General features: G+C 48.2%; 1 protein-coding gene across 1 annotated transcript in view; it reads right to left on the bottom strand.

Moving 5' to 3' along the window:
* Positions 1-18,509, bottom strand: part of NGFR (nerve growth factor receptor) — a gene marked incomplete at its 5' end in the record, with an annotated part of 36,621 nt that extends 18,112 nt beyond the window's left edge. The window contains 2 exons of the mRNA XM_019548517.1: positions 11,905-12,046; positions 18,474-18,509. Coding sequence (XP_019404062.1) covers positions 11,905-12,046; positions 18,474-18,509 — 178 coding nt within the window. The remainder of the gene's footprint in view (positions 1-11,904; positions 12,047-18,473) is intronic.
* Between the last annotated feature and the right edge of the window lies 1 nt (position 18,510).

Genomic DNA, 18,510 nt, shown 5'->3' with positions numbered 1-18,510 from the left:
CTACCAGGAGTGACCAGGAATAATGGTCACAAGCTGGCAGAGGGTAGATTCAGGCTAGATATCAGGAGGCGCTACTTCACAGTCAGGGTGGCTAGGATCTGGAACCAACTTCCAAGCAAAGTGGTGCTGGCTCCTACCCTGGGGGTCTTTAAGAGGAGGCTGGATGAACACCTTGACGGGGTTATTTGACCCCAGTACTCTTTACTGCCGTGGCAGGGGGTTGGACTCGATCTGCTCAGGTCCCTTCCGACCCTACTAACTATGAAACTATGGTTGGCACCAGTGTATTAGTACAGGAGATAACTGCTCTGGCATGGCACTGAGAGCCAAATACTATGTCCTTGTTAAGCCTCATGTTAAGTTCCCTTCTTCTCTCAACCCAGCCTGGTAAAGGAAACCTAAAGGAAGAAAAAGTGCAACATGTTCTTCTTATTCCCATTACAGCAGTGCCTAAAAAGTCCTCATCTGAGTTCAAAGACCTATTCTGCTGGGTGCTGTAAAACCCACCAAGAGAATCAGCACTTGTCATGAAAAATTTACAGGCTAATTAGACCAGAAATAGTGTCGTCATCTTTATTTTAGAGAGCTAGAAAACTAAGGTAAAGAGACAGAAACCCAGATCCTCAAATTGGTGGGAGTTAGGCCCTCAAGTACCTTGGAAGTTGTGGGTCCCAATGACTACTAAAAAGTTAGGAGGGAGTTCATACCTAGCAGAGCCCCAATAATGACTGTGCCTGCTCTTTTATGCACTGCTGTAACAGTGAGGAAGCCCCATCTTGGACTACATCCCTAGCTGTGCTGGGTGCTGTACCAACACAGGAGAAAAGATGGAAACTCTTTGGGGACAGGATCCAATCTAACAATCTCTACAGCAGTAATCGCAGTAAAATATGTGAGGTCCCACGACTTCATCATGCAGCCCTCCACCCTCTCCTATGATTTTCTGCCTGGGCTGCTCTTTAGGGGCATTAGCTCCCTTCGTCACACCACAGAAGGGTCCTTTCCCTCCAAGCAAGGCCATATGCCCCATTTTGTTTGGCCACATCTGTTTTCCATCAATACCTGATGGGGAATGGGAAAGCAGCAAGATGCAGGAATCCAATATAAACACGAGGTTAGGATGCTAATTGCTGACTCTACCCTGACCCTGGGTTTCTTGTTCTCTGGTTTCAGCGGCACCCTGCAGGATTGATTCCTCTATGTAAATCAATCCCCCTCCCAACGCCTATCAAACCGTCTCTCCCCCCTCCCCCAGCATTGTCTCAAAGGCATTTGAAGTTATTTTTAGCCTAGAAAGAAGAGTTCAGTTCAAGTCCTGTAGAGTACAATCACTGTCTTTTTAAATTGGACTCTTCCAAATTCATTTCCTCTCATCCAGACTGCCAGGGCCCCACCTTGCACCTTCAAGATGCTTAAAGTCTTCGCCATGGCCAAAGAGGCTCAGAAATTTCCCCCTGCTTAAGCAGGGAAGGTGTCAGAGAGATTAAGCTTAATCCCTCTCTGATCCTCCTCCTTGTTTTCAAAGTGATCCATCTCTGTATTAATCTTTAATTATCTGCACAATCTCCCGAGGACATTCATGGGAGACAGCAATTATCTGCTGAATGACAGGACACAAAGGGCTTCACTAGGATTGAATGCTGCCATCAGAACAACCCTAGCTCCTGCTGCTCCCACAGCTTTGCTTAAGCCTGCCCTTTGCCATCCAGCGGTCTGTCTAGGGGACTTTCCTGGTCCTTATTACCATGGTTAGCTAAGCATTTTTAACATAGCATCTTAAGTGATAAGGCTGGCCCAAGCTCTCTTACGTTACAGATGGAGAATTGAGGCACAGAGAGACAAGAGCCCAAATCCTCAGGGGGTATGTGGGTAGTAGCTCCTACCGATGTTAAGGTCACATGACTATTTGAGGGGTACAACCCAGATCTCCTATATTAAAGCCCTAACCACCAAGTCATCCTTCCTCTTTAGAAACAAGCAGCACATCAGCTCATACTCCTAGCACCCATGAGTCCTTTAAGAATACACTAGCTACTTAAGAAGACCTGTATGTTCCCCCAGAGCAAGTCAAATATCCTAGCAACAATACGAACCCAAACTTGGCCCCTCCTAGACATATTCCTAAAGGATCCCTTGTCACTCTTAGCAGCGCTATCCAACACCCATCTTCTTGCCAGCCAGGAAAAGAGATGGGCTTGAAGACTGACAAACCCAGGTTGCTGTAGACCTAGAAAGAAGTAAGTTCCCACAGTCCAGAGCCCCAGTGTAGAATGTCTTGCCACCTAAACTACTTAACTACTGAGCTGCAAACACATTACCACTTCCCATCACAGCTGCATCACACACAGCTGACAAATCTAACAAGATCAGCACTTTCTCCATCCCCATGAGATCATCCACCAGAACTGTGCCATACCCAAGTGGGTAACAAGATTGGAAAGGGAGAAGATCTGTGGCCACTAGATAAAGCGTGTTGTCTTACTATGCCCCTTTTTAAAGACTATAGAATACTGGCTATAGGACAGCAATTGTCAATACTACCAACATGAAGCAATGATCCTTTGATGGTTAGGGAGCTCCATGGTGAGGATACATAGCCATGAAGAGACGGTGGAGAGATCAAGGTCTAGGTGGCACAAGGCCTTTGTTCCAAAAAAAGAAAGAACGACGATAGCTACTTTTTCCATGGCGTGATGTGTGCTACATGGAGGGGGAAGAATATGGCAACCAGGAATGCCAAGTTTTCCTAGGTATGTGCATAACCCTCAGGTGTTATGTCTTAATCATGCTGCTGGACAGAATTTAAACAGCATGTCTGGGCCCTATGTTCAGGGTCTTGTCTGTCAACACAATAGCCAACAGCTGTATTCAGAAGCTGTTACATACCACAGCGCAAACTCATTCTGGGTATTTAGTACTGAGCTCCGAGAAGTCTAAACCATCTGCCCACGTCCCCAGAATGGACAGGCAGGACCCAGATGCTCCATCTCCCTGCAGCTGGAGACCTTTCCTTTCAGTGGGAAAGCAAGTGGCTTTGGATGTGTAGAAAGTGCACTATTTTAGCATGCATCATAAACAGTTCAACAGAACAAGGTCTTTGGTGTTGAGGGATCACAGAGAGGGTGTTAATAATGACGAAAGGCAGAAGGTCCCCTGTATCTGTATGTGGTAAGCAGCAGCAGTTCTGAGATGAACTAGCATCAGACAAAGTGGGTTACTCTTACCTTCAACCTCAGCCTCCCCTTCTGCTGTGCTGGGGAAGTTGGGCAAAAATCAGAGCACCCAGAAAGGTGGAGGGTACCCTCTCATGGCACTGGGGAGATGCTGCTATTCTCCCCACATGGTATAACGCTATAACAGAGACCACCTGATGGTGGCACTAGGGTGGTGCTTCCGATCTATTGTCCTGTGCCTCCTCTGCTCTTCAGGTGAGCCCCCTACACGGAGGACATCAAAGTCAGTCACCTTCTACACTCCTGCACTGACAGAACCTCTTGCTGTTGGTACCAGTTCACTTCAGTCCCAGCCTAGCATCTGCATTTGGGAGACTTTCAACCCCTCAAGGTGTGAGCATAAGTTGAGTGTGTGTATGTGCCTTCTTCCTCCCTGGATCTGAGCTTTCCTGCCTCAGCCCAACTGAGGTAGCCTAGATAATAAGGGCATTTCAATCCTAGTAACAGCTTTCTCGTCTCTGAATGTGCATGCATTTCTCTTCCCCCTCCCCATCCCCATCACCTTTTCTTTCTCCTACTAGTGACGCTGATTTCACGCTTGTAACTGAACACGGAGAGAAGATCAGACCTCCCAAATCCATTTGATTCCAGCCCTTACCCCTGTGACACAGCCCTCACCCCATCCCCCTCACTTTCTCAACCAAAGCTCTGCACCATTGCTTAACCTACCCCACCATGTCTTTCTGAACAAGCGGAGGCATCGCAGCACCAGGTTGGACTCCAGCGTACACAACTCCCATTAACCTGGGTTAATTCCTTACATTATTCTGAATTATTGATGGACACCATTAGAACAGGGCGGTGGACAGGAAAAGCATATGGCTGAGTGGGCACATTTTCAGTGGCAGCACAGTATCTGAGCTGAGTAATTACAGCTGAGAATCAAACGGGCCCCCCTGTAATGATGGAGACTGAGGAGTTGGATAAATAAATCATGAGCCAGCAATCGGGAGAGGTTGTTCAGGGGAGGGGTCTGGGGAAGGATGCAGCTGTTCGGACTAACACAGGAATGACAAGTTGAACTTCAATATGAAAATAGTCCGAGTCCCACCACTGCCTCCTCCATCCTCACCCCCACCACCTCTTGTTGGTGTCACCACATGGTTTGAGATATGACAAGGCTAGTCTTTTGTCATGCCAAATTAACTGTCATTAAATTAGGCTGCTCAAGGTGACACAACATGGATGATGGCAGGACAAATATTTCAGTTGGAGGATTTCATTTGAAAAGACAGCCCCCTTGTTTAGTGACCTGAAGCAACTGCTCGAGCATTACAAGGGCTGTGATACAAGGTGACCAGAGACCTTTATCCATGCAGTGCCTGGCAGGTGGTCCCAGCCCATGCCTAGGGTTTCTAAGCACTGTGGCAATACAAATAAGAGGGATGGAAGATGCTTTCCCATAGAAGCCCAGGTATGTCTCGCTTGTCCCCAGGCCTTGTCACAGTTTAATCACTGGCTGAGTCACTCTCATCCAGCTCTCTCAATTCTACCCCCCTCCAAACTGCTAAGGGATTAGCCACTGCCATGGGCAGAATAGTGAACTTGACACGCCAAGGGTCCAACCTCATGTGAGAAGAGATAGGGAGCCAGTGTCAGAGGCCAGTGCTATGATCCACTACAGCAAATCCTATGGATCTGGTGCTGCGACACCCTGGAACTCCCAGTGAAGTCAAGAGGAGTTTCACAGGCAGAACCAGAAGAACTTAGAACCAGAAGGGACCTCTCATGTCTTTAAGTCTAGTTTTCTCCTTCATTGGTGACCACATCCTCTAAAACTCTTGTATAAAAGAAACAAAGCTCCATCCTAAAACCAGTGAGGTGTTTTGCCTCCATCATGACTATCAGAGGCTGTTCCAGATCCTCAGTGGCCTCGTGGTCAGAAACTTTCCCCTGATTTCCAGCCTAAATGTACCTCTTCTTGGACCAATAGTATTATCCAGTTTGAATAACTTCTCTCCCTGGTGTTTATACCCTGCTGTATTTATAGGGAGCAATCAGATGCACTCAGCCTGCCTTCTGCCAGGCAAAAACAAGCTAAGCTCTTCTAGCTTCCTCTTGTATGATAAATTCTCTGTTCTCCTGATCACCCTACTAGCCTCTCTATATTTGTTCCAACTGTAGTTCATCTTTCTTGAATGTGGACAACCATACTTGTACAGTGTTCCAGATAAGGCCTCACCTGTGCATTACATGACACTAAGGCTTCCCTACCTCTATGTGAAATACCATAACTCATGCAATTCTAGGACTGCATTTATTTCACACTGGTTACTACAAGTCATTCTTGATTCTGTAACTGCATAGTATGCTGAAGCTCTTCTCCATCTTGAAGTTCCCAGCCAAAGAGTTCCCAGCTTACAGAAGTTTTCATTAGTCCCCAAATGCATCATCTTGCACTTTGTACTACTAAGTTTCATCCCATTGTTAATGCTCCCTTATTTTAGAATAACAGAACCAGACTGCATATTTCTAAGCCTCAACACTGCTGATATTTCCTAAGGAAGAGGGGGAAAGAGCAGAAGAGGGGTGGGTGGCTGGGAAGAAATAAAATAGGCAGAATGCAGACAAAAGCATCCTCCTTGAAGCTTCAACCCAGGCCTGGCACAGCTGAGGGGACCTGAGCCTGCAGAGGGAACCTTCCACCAGGTTTGCACTACACACATTTTCCTTACAGCAGCATCAAGCATGAAAGCTACTTACAAGCAGAGATGAGGAAGGACAATTAGTAGCAGCAGAGCCAATCTGTCGCTCAGGGTTAACAATACAGGCTTGTCTCATTCTTTGGCTGTTTTGAAGCATTTTCTTCAGTCTAGCTGTAAAATGCCCTGAGGCAGTTATCCCATGGCTTGGCAGAGCTCATCATCGGGTGGCTTTTCCCCAGTCACTTTCTTTCACTCTTAGGCCTAGCCAGGAAGGAAAAATCTTTCCTTCCCTCCTTGCTATTCTATTCACCCGTTGCATCCTTTTACTTCTCACCCTCCCAGTTGTTGCTTAGTCAAGCTCTCCCCTCCCTTCTCATTTTTTCAAGTATTATTTTTATTACGGTAGCCCTTCCAGGCCCCATACGTGCACATAGTAAGAGATGATCCCTACACTAAGGGCTTCACATCCTAAATAGACAAGACAAACAACAGGGGGAAAGGGAAACTGAGGCACAGAAAGGGAAAACGAGTTGCCCCAGACAACACAGCTGTCACTGCCAGAGACAGAACCCAGTGACTGCTGCAATGGAATCTCTCTGCCTCTCAGTCAGCTCAGTATTCTGCACCATGCAGGCTAAAGGAAAGGGGACATCCCTAGATCTGTCAATGACGGCTTTCTTTCCCTTCATCTTGCCTTCCCTGATGTGGCAAAGCATAGGCCAAACCCAAACTTTAATCCCGAATCCCAGCTGCACTGAAATACAGAACACGGCCTGAGGCTAAAGACACACAAAGATGTGTTGAGGGCAGCAGTACACGCAGGGATATCAAATGGAAACATGTGTATTTATACATACAGCCACCCACACAAATTAACAGATGGATGCTGCCACACCACAGTCTCACCAGTGCCTCACCCACATAGCAATCCAACCCTCTTAATAATCTCTCATCTGCCCCATGTCCCCACCGGGATTCACACATTGGAAACTGAAATGGTTCCATCCTGCAAGTCCCTGGAGTTCAGGGGAAGGGATCTGGGGAGAATGTGCCCTGACAGAAGGCTGCAGAAAATAGTCTGCACTGAGCAGCTCTGGGACTGAGGGAATAGAACTGACTTGAAGCTGAGTGGGACCCAGGTGAAGGAGCATGCGTCTTTGATGATTATAAGTGACATGTGAAAGAATCCATGACCTTGGTATGCAGTGTACCACATGCACATAGCCACTGCTGCACGCAAAAGCCAGCAGGATGCATGACATCAATATAGCTATGGTATATGAAGGCAGCATGCAAACTTTGCATACGTTTATTCCCCAGGAGTTATAGCACCACAGCACTGACTTCTGCTGGTGGTAGTATAGAGCAACTCTCTCAGGTTACAACTACTGTTGGGTCCTATCTGGACCATTTGGTACAGGGAGGCCCAATACAGAAGCATGTGTGCCTGCATATGCACAGCTGTGATACAAACCTCCCCCTGCCAACAGCTCCTATATTCACATAACCCTCTTATTCCTGGGATAGAAATTATTTGCTCTTCCTCCAAATTCTAGGTCTGCATTTCTGGGATCAGACTGACCTGTATTTGCCCTGTGACAACCTAAGCATACGGACTCGTTGCAACAGAGTCCCTATTACTAATAACAACAAGTGATGTTTCCTCAAGTCCATCTACATCTACTGGGGATGGCAGGGAACCTTCTTGAAAAGCAGCAGCCAGTCTCAGCGTCCTTAGAATAAAGTCTCTATTTGCAAGGAAATCAAATATGGATCCAGTTAACACCCTCTTGACCCGAATGAGCCAAAGGGACCAGACAGCTTCTACTGAAGAAAGGGGTGGACAAGCTGACAGAACTCATTTAATATGGGTGCACACACCTCCCAGTCACCAGGGAGAGATCTCCAGGAGCAGTCCAATACTGACAAACCACTTGCACTTCCAGTATCATGACACCCAGGAAAAAACAACCAGTTTGACCCATCCTTCTCCAATACCATTATTTATTTTTGTTATTTCCAAGAAGGGTTTGCCCTGGCTTTCCAAGTGTTGATTGTTCCAGCATTGGTGTATTTATCTAATCTCACTGATCCTCTCTGCCTGGGTTGGGCTTATTGCCCGTATCTCAGAACTGCTGTGGACTTTGGTGCCGTCACACGGTCTTAGCTCCCTTTTTGCAAGATCTTCTAGATCTCCGCAAGGTGAGCCTCCCATCCCCTCCATCATTAATAGCCCAGAGTTCCTAGATCAGTTGGAAAAGCAGGGGTACCGGCCAGTAAGGAATCTCTCTGGAAGGTCAGCACCATCTGTAGTTCTGGCTGGGCTCTCATAACTGTACCATAAATCATTGCCACTAAAGGGATGTCCTTGAGACTGGCACAAGACTAGAAGAACCTAGTGTATCAGGTCTGAGACAGCCATATCATGCTCCCACTTGGGGTGGCATATTAGCAAGTGCAAATCCAGTGGTGTAATCAAGGCAAGGTAACTGAGGCAGCCACCCCAGGCATTGACTTGTGGGGGAGGAACCAGCTGTCACCACAGCTGTACAATTGCACCAACAATGTGGTGGCAGCCAAAAGTGGCCACTGTTCCAGGGCTGGATCCAGGATTTCCTAAAGGAGGGTGTAGGAACAGCAACTGCAGGGGTGGCTGCACCGTCCTTCTTCCACCCCGCAACCCACTCACACTGTTCCTGGCAGGAACACCTCTAGGAACTTCTTTAAGTCCCCAAATCCGGTGAAAACCCCTCCTTCCTTCTCCTTCATGCTCAAAGGCACATACCCTCCCCTACCTGCTGCTGCTTTCTCCACTGTCCTGGGGAAAATGGGGAGCTCCAGAACCACTTCTGCTCACTCCAGCCAGGCTGCAGGGGATGTGTGGGGGGGGATGTACTCAGCTGAGGACAGAATTGAACAGTAGCAGCAGGAATGGGCAGGGGGAAACGCCACCCCCATGCCTGCTCCCAGAGGACCAGACAGGAAAGGGAAAAACTACTTTTTCACCATATATTGCCATTGCCCCTCCCACTCTTCAGCCTGGCTGGGGCAGGCAGAAACACCTCTGGAGCTTCCCCCACCCCCGGCACAACAGGGAAAGTAGGAGTGGCAGGTGGGTGGCGGGGAGGCTTTCATCTGCTTTGGGGACTTAAAGTCCCTGGAAGCTCCTGTAGTGCACTCCAATCCAAAGCATGGGGAATAGCTACGCTTCCTCTGGATCCACCCTTCCCCTGCATTGCACCCATGTGTGGCAGCTGCCCTGGGCACCCAACCAAATCATTACACCTCTGTGCAAACCCCAGCTACAGCAGTCAGGATGTTATATTATCTCCCTGCTCTTGGGATTTGAGTGGCACACTTCATGCATTCCGATGGTCCTTAGAGATGATGGTGAGTTACACAGCCCTTCAGCTAGCCCTTATGAGCCTCAGCATCCAATGGCATAAATCCAGAAGACCCTGCCTGCACCCCATTGGTATATGTCCTCAGCTCCCAGCAGAATGAAGTAGATGCCACTTCACTAGGAAGGGGGCCCTGGGGACTCATGAGTGGTCTGTGCAGACCCAGGAAATCACATGCAAGAGGCTGTGTGCATCTAGTCAGCATGAATTTGAGACCCTGTGAGCCACTGGGGAAGAATGCCACAGATCAGTCTATATCAGGGGTGCTTGACCTCTAGTCCACAGGCCAAACGTGGCTCGCAGTACCATGTCATCTGGCCTGTCAGGCTCCCCAAGGGTCAGGAAATTTGGCAGTAGGGGAGCAGTGACATTTTATATTGCCATCATCCCCCACTGTGAAGTTCCCAAGCCCCCAGCAGCAGCTTAGAGTTAGGCTATGTCCCCTTCCCTGCAACACACATCTAGATTGGGGCCAGGTTACACACCCTTCCCCATGCAAGGGGCAGGCCAAACTGAGCCATGCCCCCTTCCCCCCCCCCACTGGGCCAGGCTGGAGCCAGGCCAAGCTCTCTTCCCCTTGAGTGACTGGATTTGAACTGGGCTCCCGCATGGCCAGATGGGGCCCCATTGTACCCAATCTGGGCACTGGACTGGGGCCACCAGCCAGACGTAGCCTGCAGATGGACCAGGCACTGCCCATCTGGCTTACCAAGCAAACAGGTTTAGCATGTTCTACATGGCTTTGAAGTGGCAATTTTGGAGCATATGGTTGCCTGCAAAAAGCCAGCAACTGGACCTGAAGATTTAGGAGGCTCCATCCAGTCATATGTTTCGTACCCTCAGGATAAGGCCTTGCTGGCTTCGCTGACTTGTAGTGGCTACTCTGTACAGGGCTAGCACACATCTCCAAGGTCAGACAGTCGGCCTGGTATTCAATATCCAGAGTCCTTGCTGCCATTCACTCAGAGGTTAAGTAGCATTCATTGATTTTGCAGGAAGGTGGATATTTATAGCCAATGCTGTGTAGCACTACACTGGCATGGAGTTCTTCCCCCTGACAAGACAAGTCATCTGCTGCACCTTCTCCTTTGCCAATACTCCCTCTTTCGAACAGGGTGTTAAACAAAAAACAAAACAAACAAACAAAAAAAAGACAGCCTTACTTCTCATTGCATGCCCTTTCCTCCCTCAGGAAGTCTCCTTCCCACTACCTATGGGCTCTCTCTTCTCCCCACTGCATTTTCTATTGCACTCAGGGCCCAAAAACAAAACAAGTACAACAAATCCTCATATAAAGTACAACGGCCTTTCACCACAAGTGTTCTCCGTGCAAAGTTTACTGTAAGCAGTTGAAAACAGCAGCTTTTTGGCACCTTTAAATGGTCTGCTCTAACAAATATTTGGACAGCAAACTCCCCAGAACCAGCTACAGAACTACACAAATAACGATACTCTAACCCACTTGTTACTAAATTTTTTTATCAGGGTCACTAGCGTGTATACTCTCTGGGTGTTTTTGAAGCATTCAATAGAAAAAAAAAAAACTTGTCTTAGATCATCCATCATAAAACAATATATGTTCCCTTGGTCTTGTTGAAGCTACATTACCCCAATCCCCATATTAAACTTTTGGTCCTACTCCATTTGAACAGATCAGAGTCCAACCCATACAACTGCACAGAAGAGGGAATATTTCCCAGTTCTTGAGACCAAATATTTGGCAATTGCCATTAAGTTCATAGGGGAAAGTTTAGAGTGTTTGCAGGGAGGATTGTGGGCCTTGAGAAAGTGAGATGTGAAAGCACAGCCAAGAAAAAATTCAAAGGATCAGAATTTCAAATGGGTAGGGGGGCAGGGCTGCATCCAAATAGAAATACTGCATTTGGATTCATAAATTCGTTGCATGTGCAGTTAGTTGCACATGCTGGAAGACCAGCCCCCTTGGCCTGCACAAGCAGCAGGTAAGTATCTTTAACCACTGTGCATCTACAAGGTTTGAGAAGTGTTCAGTGATTTGGGGAAGAGGGGATCTTAGTGGAGTCTAAATGATATACAAGGCAAGCAGATACAACTGAACACATCAGAAGTCACAGCAGACAGCAATGGTCTGTATCAGGAGGAAGAGTGTAAGTCAGTGCTGGATTATGACATGCTGAGGCCCTAAACTATGTCCATCTTAAGAGGCCCCATACAAAATAAATAATCCACGAAATCCACAAAAATGAATTTTCATGAAATGTTAAGATGCATTATTGTCATTTCTACAGAAGTTTATGAACTTAATATGAATAATAACCATGGAGCCATATATATGTATATTCTTGTCATATTAGAACAAAAGTGTCCAGGGTTTTTTTTCTTATTTAGAGGCCTCTCATATGGTCAGGCCCTAAACTGCAGCTTAAGTCTAAATCCAGCACTGGTGTAAGCAACTCGGAACTTGGACCATTCATAATAAATCCCAGGTTTGGACAGTGCAAAAGGGACCCTCATGTTTTTCCTTCTGGATGCTTCTATTCGTCCAAAGACCTGTTATATCTCAATACTTTAATCCCCCTCCTTATCTTGAAAGAAGCAGCAGCGGATTTCTTCCCAGCCCCAGAGCTCTCAGCCCCAAGTACTTACTGTCCAGGCACGGCTCGCAGACAGTCTGGTTCACTCCACAGGGCTGCACGACCCCTTCTCCCAGGTTGCAGGCCTTGCAGCATTCCCCACTGAGGGTGTACATCTCAGTGGAACACTTTTCCTTCGCACCCCATGCTGGACCCTGCCATGCAAGAGGAAACAAAATGAGAAGACTAGTCCCTTCACTGGACCCCAACTCCAATCCCCTCCTGCCTTTCTGTGGGGAAATAAATAAATAAATCCAGTCCCAATGGCAAGTGAGGTGCCCAGTGTGATCAAGTACCCCAGCCTAATGCACACTATTGGAAACACCTGGGCTTATGATGAGCTCACCTACCAAATATTGCTAACATCAAAGCCTTTAGAGAAAAAGGAAACTGCAGGGAGTCTCCCCTTGCCCCCCACCTCCAACCCCATTCTTCATTAAAGTCCCCCCCTCCAAAGAATCAGTGGTAGAAGGAGGCCCCCTACTATAGACAGCAGGGGCCTGGATCCAAGCTTCAGCCAGCTCAGCGGGGGTGGGGGAATGGGTGCTGCTAAGTGATTGCAGCACTACTTATACTGCAATAGAGCCTTTCATCAAAGGATCTCAAAGCACATTGCAGTCATCCTAAATCTTCTAGCAGCCCAGTGAAGTCTGATGGTTATTGCCTTTTCCCGATAAACGGAGGCTGGAAGACTTGCCAAAGGTCAGGCAGCGAGAGCTGGAAACCCAGGAGTCTTGAATCCCAGGCTCCTGCTTTAAACACTGATCTGCAGAATATATTGCATAGTGGTTTATTATGCTCCAGGACCTTAACTCAGAGAATCAATGGTAGAAGTGCTGCACTGAAGCTCTTGGTAATTAGGTCACTAAAAGAATCAAATGTATCCTTGCCTAATGGAACCAACTATATTTGCTTATAAATAAATCCTATCATTTCATATGGAAGCAATAACCCGCCGCTATTCTTGTGGTTAGAACAGAGCTGCACAGGCATCATGTGGGTTTGTGTAAACCCTGCAGAAGCGCAAGGCCAGCCCTCCTAACAAAAAGGAGAAAAGGGGGTGCTTTAACTTAATTGGCTTTCATAAAACCTTTCTTGGCAAAAAAGCACCCTGTCCTGTTCTAACAATACTGCTAGGAGAGACAGCTGGAGGCAGACTCTGGAAGGGTGAAGGCAGAGACTGAGTTTTACAAAAACTATTATTTTCCCCCCAGCTATGCTTGCAGGCAGGAAAATGCAATAGGTTATAGCAGTAACTCTGGGAAACTCCAGGAAAAGAGGGAAACAGATGCCTCAGAGCATAAGTTTAGCCTCTTTTTACTCTCTTCTCTCTGTATAAGTGATAGGAAGAACAAATTGCTAACAGAACACCAAACAGGCATTGTGAAGTAAGAAAATGAGCGTGGTCCCCTCACTCCTTTTAGAGGAGTTCACATAAAAAACTAACTACTGCTGGAACTGACACCAGTTAGCTAATTAGTACTTCATGCACAGACTCAGAAAGGCAGAAGATTAAATGGGACCCATGAACTGTCTATGCTGTTATCCTGGGAAGAGCAGCTGTAGGACTGGATGAAGTGAGAAAGGCTTGAAAAGTCCAGTCGGTTAGTGCTGAGAGTAGTATTTCCCGGGCAGTACAAGTCTTCCATTTCTACCCACTTCAAAATGTTGTTGCTTTCAGTAGTATAGTTCCCAGGTCTTAAGAGTTTTGGGGAAGCCTCCCAAAGACACTGCCCGCCCACCCCCGCAATCTTCCTGAGCCAGCAGACTTACAGCTTCAGAGACAACAGTGGTCAGTCTCAGAACTGCTTTTCAGAACTCTGAATGACAAGAATTGAGCTTATTTCATCCTACTGTTCTGGGGAATCTGCTCTGGGCAGCATTAGAGGAAGGTTTTGTAGTTCTTCATGGAGCTCAGAAAGCCTGAGTAGCAGGAGCCCCACCAGTCCAGCAACAGCAGGTATGGAGGGGAGGAATAGAAGAGGACAGGGTGAAGGAAAAGAAATAAAAGTTTTCTCCCTTCTTGGAATCCTAGGGTGTTCACATCTAGCAGTCAGCCATATCCAGAAGTGTACAGGGACAACATTCCTGGAAGGAAAACCAAAATCATCCCCCTTCCCAAGAACAAAGAGAGGGCAGGCTGGTCTCTTATCCCCTTTGGACTTTCACAGGGAGCCCCCAGCACCTTCTGTATCAGCATCTGATTAGGAAGTTCAGGGTTGTGCTGTACATTTGTAGATGTGTCCAAGCTAGCTGTGATCTCCCTTGACGACCAACAAAAGTGAAGACGCAGTGACACTTGCTTCAGAGCAAGCTGCCCAAGCTTGCCTAGGACCCTGAATGCATGTTCAGGAAGGTAGATTCCCCAAAGTCTATGCCACCATGACTTTACCGCAATTGGTATTCATGCTAGCTAGAGAGAGGTGGCTAGTTGTGTTAGTCTGGGATCAAGCAGAAGGCACCTTAGAGAGATGAACTGGTTCAGAGACGTGTGTTCTCACAGGTAACAGCCTACTTCACCAGATGGTAGCTAGATGACAGCTACCTCCAATACAACCACACAATTGCATTCATGCCCTGGACTGCAGTGTATGCACTTAACTTTCTGGCTACTAGGTGTCCAGTACAATTTTCCTGTTATGAGGTAGTACCTCTGTCCTGCATCTTTCACGAATAACATTCATGCCAGAAATGCAAGGAGAACATTTAACAGACCCTCAGATTAAAAGAAATTAAAAAAAAAAAAAAAGAGAGAGAGAAAGAAAGGTTTTCTAGATATTTTTTCATTGCCCCAGTACACCTGCAGGGAGATAAGTCCAGTAATCAGCCCCATGGTTTGCAAGTATATCAGCTCCCTGCGCAGCTGGAAACTTCATCAGCCAATTAGCTGCCTCCTTTCACAATGTCTGCTTTATCCACTCTATCCTCTGTATATTATACATACTGGCATTAGACAATGAAGCGCCAATTACAGGCATTTGAATGACAAAGTGCTCCAATTACTCTGCGCTTGAAAGCATGTGCTCTCATCACTGGCACTGAATTGCAGCCGTAGCATCCTGCCGGATTCAGTGCTTCAGCTGCACAATAGCTAGTGGGTCCCTCTGGAAACTACGCATCACACTGGTGAGCATAAAAAGCAGTTTCATACTCCAACATGCTAAAATGGGTCTCTGGGTCTTCAAGCAGAAGCTGTAAACTCCTAATGGCTCCTGTATTAAGGTGATGGGGCATCCCCTGCTCCCAAAGGATGGGCCTGGAGTAGTTGGGAGCTCTGCCAAGCTGGTCCTCCCATATCACTCCTTATAGTGCCTTCTGCTGGAATAAAGCATTGGTTCTCAACCTCTTTAGACTAAAGGCAGCCCTCAGAAAATGCCAGCTCTTAGCTTCTGCTCCTTTTTCAACTTCCTGCCCAAGTGCAGATGGGCTGGACTTGATGATCTTGTAAAGTCCCTTCCAGCCCCTAACATCTATGAATCTATGAATAGAGAAAATCTTCTGATACAAAGAATCACCACCCTTACAAGGACCTTGCAGAACCCTGGTTGAGAATCACCACCCTTACAAGGATCTTGCAGAACCCTGGTTGAGAAGTACTGATCTAGAGCGACTCCTGTTGCTAGAAGCTGGGAACACAGCAGCTGCCAGCTGCCCATGGCCAGCATGATGCATTTCTTACTATTAATAATTCCGGGAAAAAGAGAGGACCCAAGCAGCTGTGTTCTCTCTCTCAGCCAGCTTTCCCACACTATCCTTGCAGCAGCTTCTTCTCAGGGAGGCTGGGACTGAAGGACCTGTGAACTACTCACAAGCAATATGCCTCAGAGAGCCTGGGATGGAAGGGAGCAAGTTACCAAGATCCAGCGCTCTTCCTCCATCCTATTCTGCTGTTCCTAGCACCAGAGCATGAATTGGAATCGCTATGAGCTGTGGACAACCAGGGGTCCCTACAGGGCTCTCTGTTGGAAGAGGAACAGTTGTGAGAGACGACCAGTCTTAAGGTAGCTACAATTCCTACCAAGAACTCTTTTAGCTCTGAGTTTTTGTACAGCCAGCAGCAGTCCCCTTCCCCTGTTGTAATTCTTGCTCAGAAAGGTAAGGAGAAGTGATCGGAGGCCTCTGACCCCTGACAATCCCTCCCCTCCATGCTAGTAAATGGTGTGGAAAATGTAACTTCCATTCCCAGGTGCTAGAACCACCCTCCCTGTCTGCCTGCTTTTCCCCACCCATGCTGGGGTCTTGAGCTGAAACGCCCATAAAGATTAACACACTTATAAGCAGGCACATGGTCTGCATTAGTCCAGTAAAATGTGCATGTTATTAACACAACTCCTGTTGACAAAGCCACAGGTATTAACCCCATAAAGCATTTTGACAGCTGGAACAAAGGGGGAAGAGAGACACCATTGCAAGCTTTTAATTGCTTTTTACATTGCAGTGATTGATTTTATTTCTTTTTTTTTTTAGGCAGATGAAGATTTAGAATGCAGGGTCAAAACTTCACATTTTGGGGAAAGATTTATACATGAAACCTGACAGCAAATCTCTTTAAGTCTCCAGCATGAAAAATATTTCATCTTGAACTCAGTACTGGATGTAGTTATAGCTGGAGATGGGCCCATCTTAAAGTTCACTGCCCCCCAAGCCTGATAAACTGGATCTGGCTGTCTTGGCTGTCTGTGATGGGAAAAACCAAAATGCTGGCTCAGAACAACCCCCAGACTTTGGGGCGCTTGAAACTGATGTCTGAAGAATTCTGCAGCCTAGAGGGAATCACAAGTCAAAGCAGCAAAAAGGAAGTCATTCTAGCTCTTCTGGGGTCTGTCTATACTGCGATCAAAGGTGTGACTGTAGCAGAGGAAGAAATCCACATTTGCAGCACTCTGGCTAGCACTGGTAACAATAGCAGGGAAAGAATGTGGCAGCACAAACCTAAATATGGGCTAGCAACCGGGGTCCCCGGGGAAGCTTGTATGCCTGGGCTAAACTCTGCTGGTTACATCTTCCCTGCTATTGATTAAAGCTGGAGTGGTTACACCTACCCTAGCTTCAATCCCACCCCAGTTGTACTGCAAGACAAGTATTCTTGTGATCCCGTCAGTGGGACATGGAGCTGGACAAGCCAAAGAGCAAAGGAACTCTGCACTACTTGGGTATTTGTCAGTTAGGGAGTTGGTGGTAATAAAACGCTGAGCCTCTCAGGGCACAGATGCAGCTTGGTTATTGCCATATGCTTAGTGGTCTTTGTGAATTGAGTTAGAAGGGCCCAGTCCACCTTCCAGGTGAGACAGGTATCCTAAGCACAGCACGCACCACCATGATACCTTTGCCATTTCCTATCTGGCTGGCTCAGCCAGAAGATACAAAGGAACTCTCCTCTGAACCCTAGAGGTGGTGCCTCTGAATCGGGGTTCAGCAGAGAAGGGATGTTGGGGCTGCATCTGATGTGTGGACCAGGCCATGGGGGTGGCTGGATTTTTGCCAGGGTTGCATTGCTTTAAATAAATGATATGACAAGAGATAGGGCACTCTGGTTCCTGCCCCTTGCCCTAAAGCGAATGCTGGACTGTATGGCACATAGGAACAGAGAGCCTGGATCAGACCCATGGTCCGGCCAGTTGGGTATCCCATCTTGGACAGTGGCTGGCACCAAATACTTCAGAGGGAAATGTGGGAGATGCAGAGTAGTAGGCAGGGGTGGACATGCCCCTCACATCCATCTTGTCCTGGTGCCTAATAGAGCTTGCCCTCGGCCCTGAAGCACTACGGTTAATCTTGCTGCCACCCCTCCTTGTCCCTCGTTCTGAGAGCACAGGATATTCCCCGTTGCCGTGTAGATAGCTGAGCCTATGTGAACCTGATGATCCCTGGCAAGTCCTGCAGCCCCATGCCTACACAACGCACCGCCGTCCTGCAGCCTTTCCCTCCACTCTTGCCGCACTCTCCAGCTCTTTAATATTTCATTGGCCTCTGTACAGTGCCCGATGCGCTGACTTTTGTCTCTCCCTGGGCTTTAACTGCCTGTGCCCCAAGAACCACCAGGAGCAGAGGGAGGTGCTTTAGTACCCAAGGGCTATTTCTCTGGGCTACTAGACGTCCCGACGAACGCAGCACTGTCCCTGGGAACAGGGTGGGGTGGAGACTGAGGGGGACGCGCACGTGGGAACAGTGGCATGCGGGGGTCCCGGAGAAAGGGCGAGGCAGCTCCCCTCAGCCGGGCGGCTGGCCCACGCTCAGCCCCTGCTCCCGATGGCGGCGGGAGCCCAGCTCCTGTGGGTGAAGGTCACCGGGGGGCTGGGCTCTGCCCGTGGCTCAAGGGTGCGGGTTAGCTGTACCCGGCAGTCTTCGGAGAGGGGCCTTCAGGCTCCGGGATGGGGCGGCCTTTCCTGAGAGGGGACACTAGAGGCTGCAGCCCCACACCCGCGGAGTCCCTGGGAATGGGGGTGGAGGATGGGACTGGGGTGGGGGAGCTGCCCTCAGTGCCCAGCCCCGTCCTGCCCGCCCGGCTGCCCCTGCCCAGCCATCGCCCCCCAGGCACGGGCTCCCGGGGGCTGGGAGCTGCCCCGAGCCGGGGCCACTCACCCCTGCCCCCAGCAGCAGCAGCAGCAGCAGCAGCAGC

This window comes from Crocodylus porosus, unplaced genomic scaffold (genome assembly GCF_001723895.1).
Source record: "Crocodylus porosus isolate Cpor-Errol unplaced genomic scaffold, CroPor_comp1, whole genome shotgun sequence".
NCBI lineage: Eukaryota > Metazoa > Chordata > Crocodylia > Crocodylidae > Crocodylus > Crocodylus porosus.
Note: the sequence above shows the minus strand (reverse complement) of the source record. Positions and strands in the feature narration are given on the sequence as shown.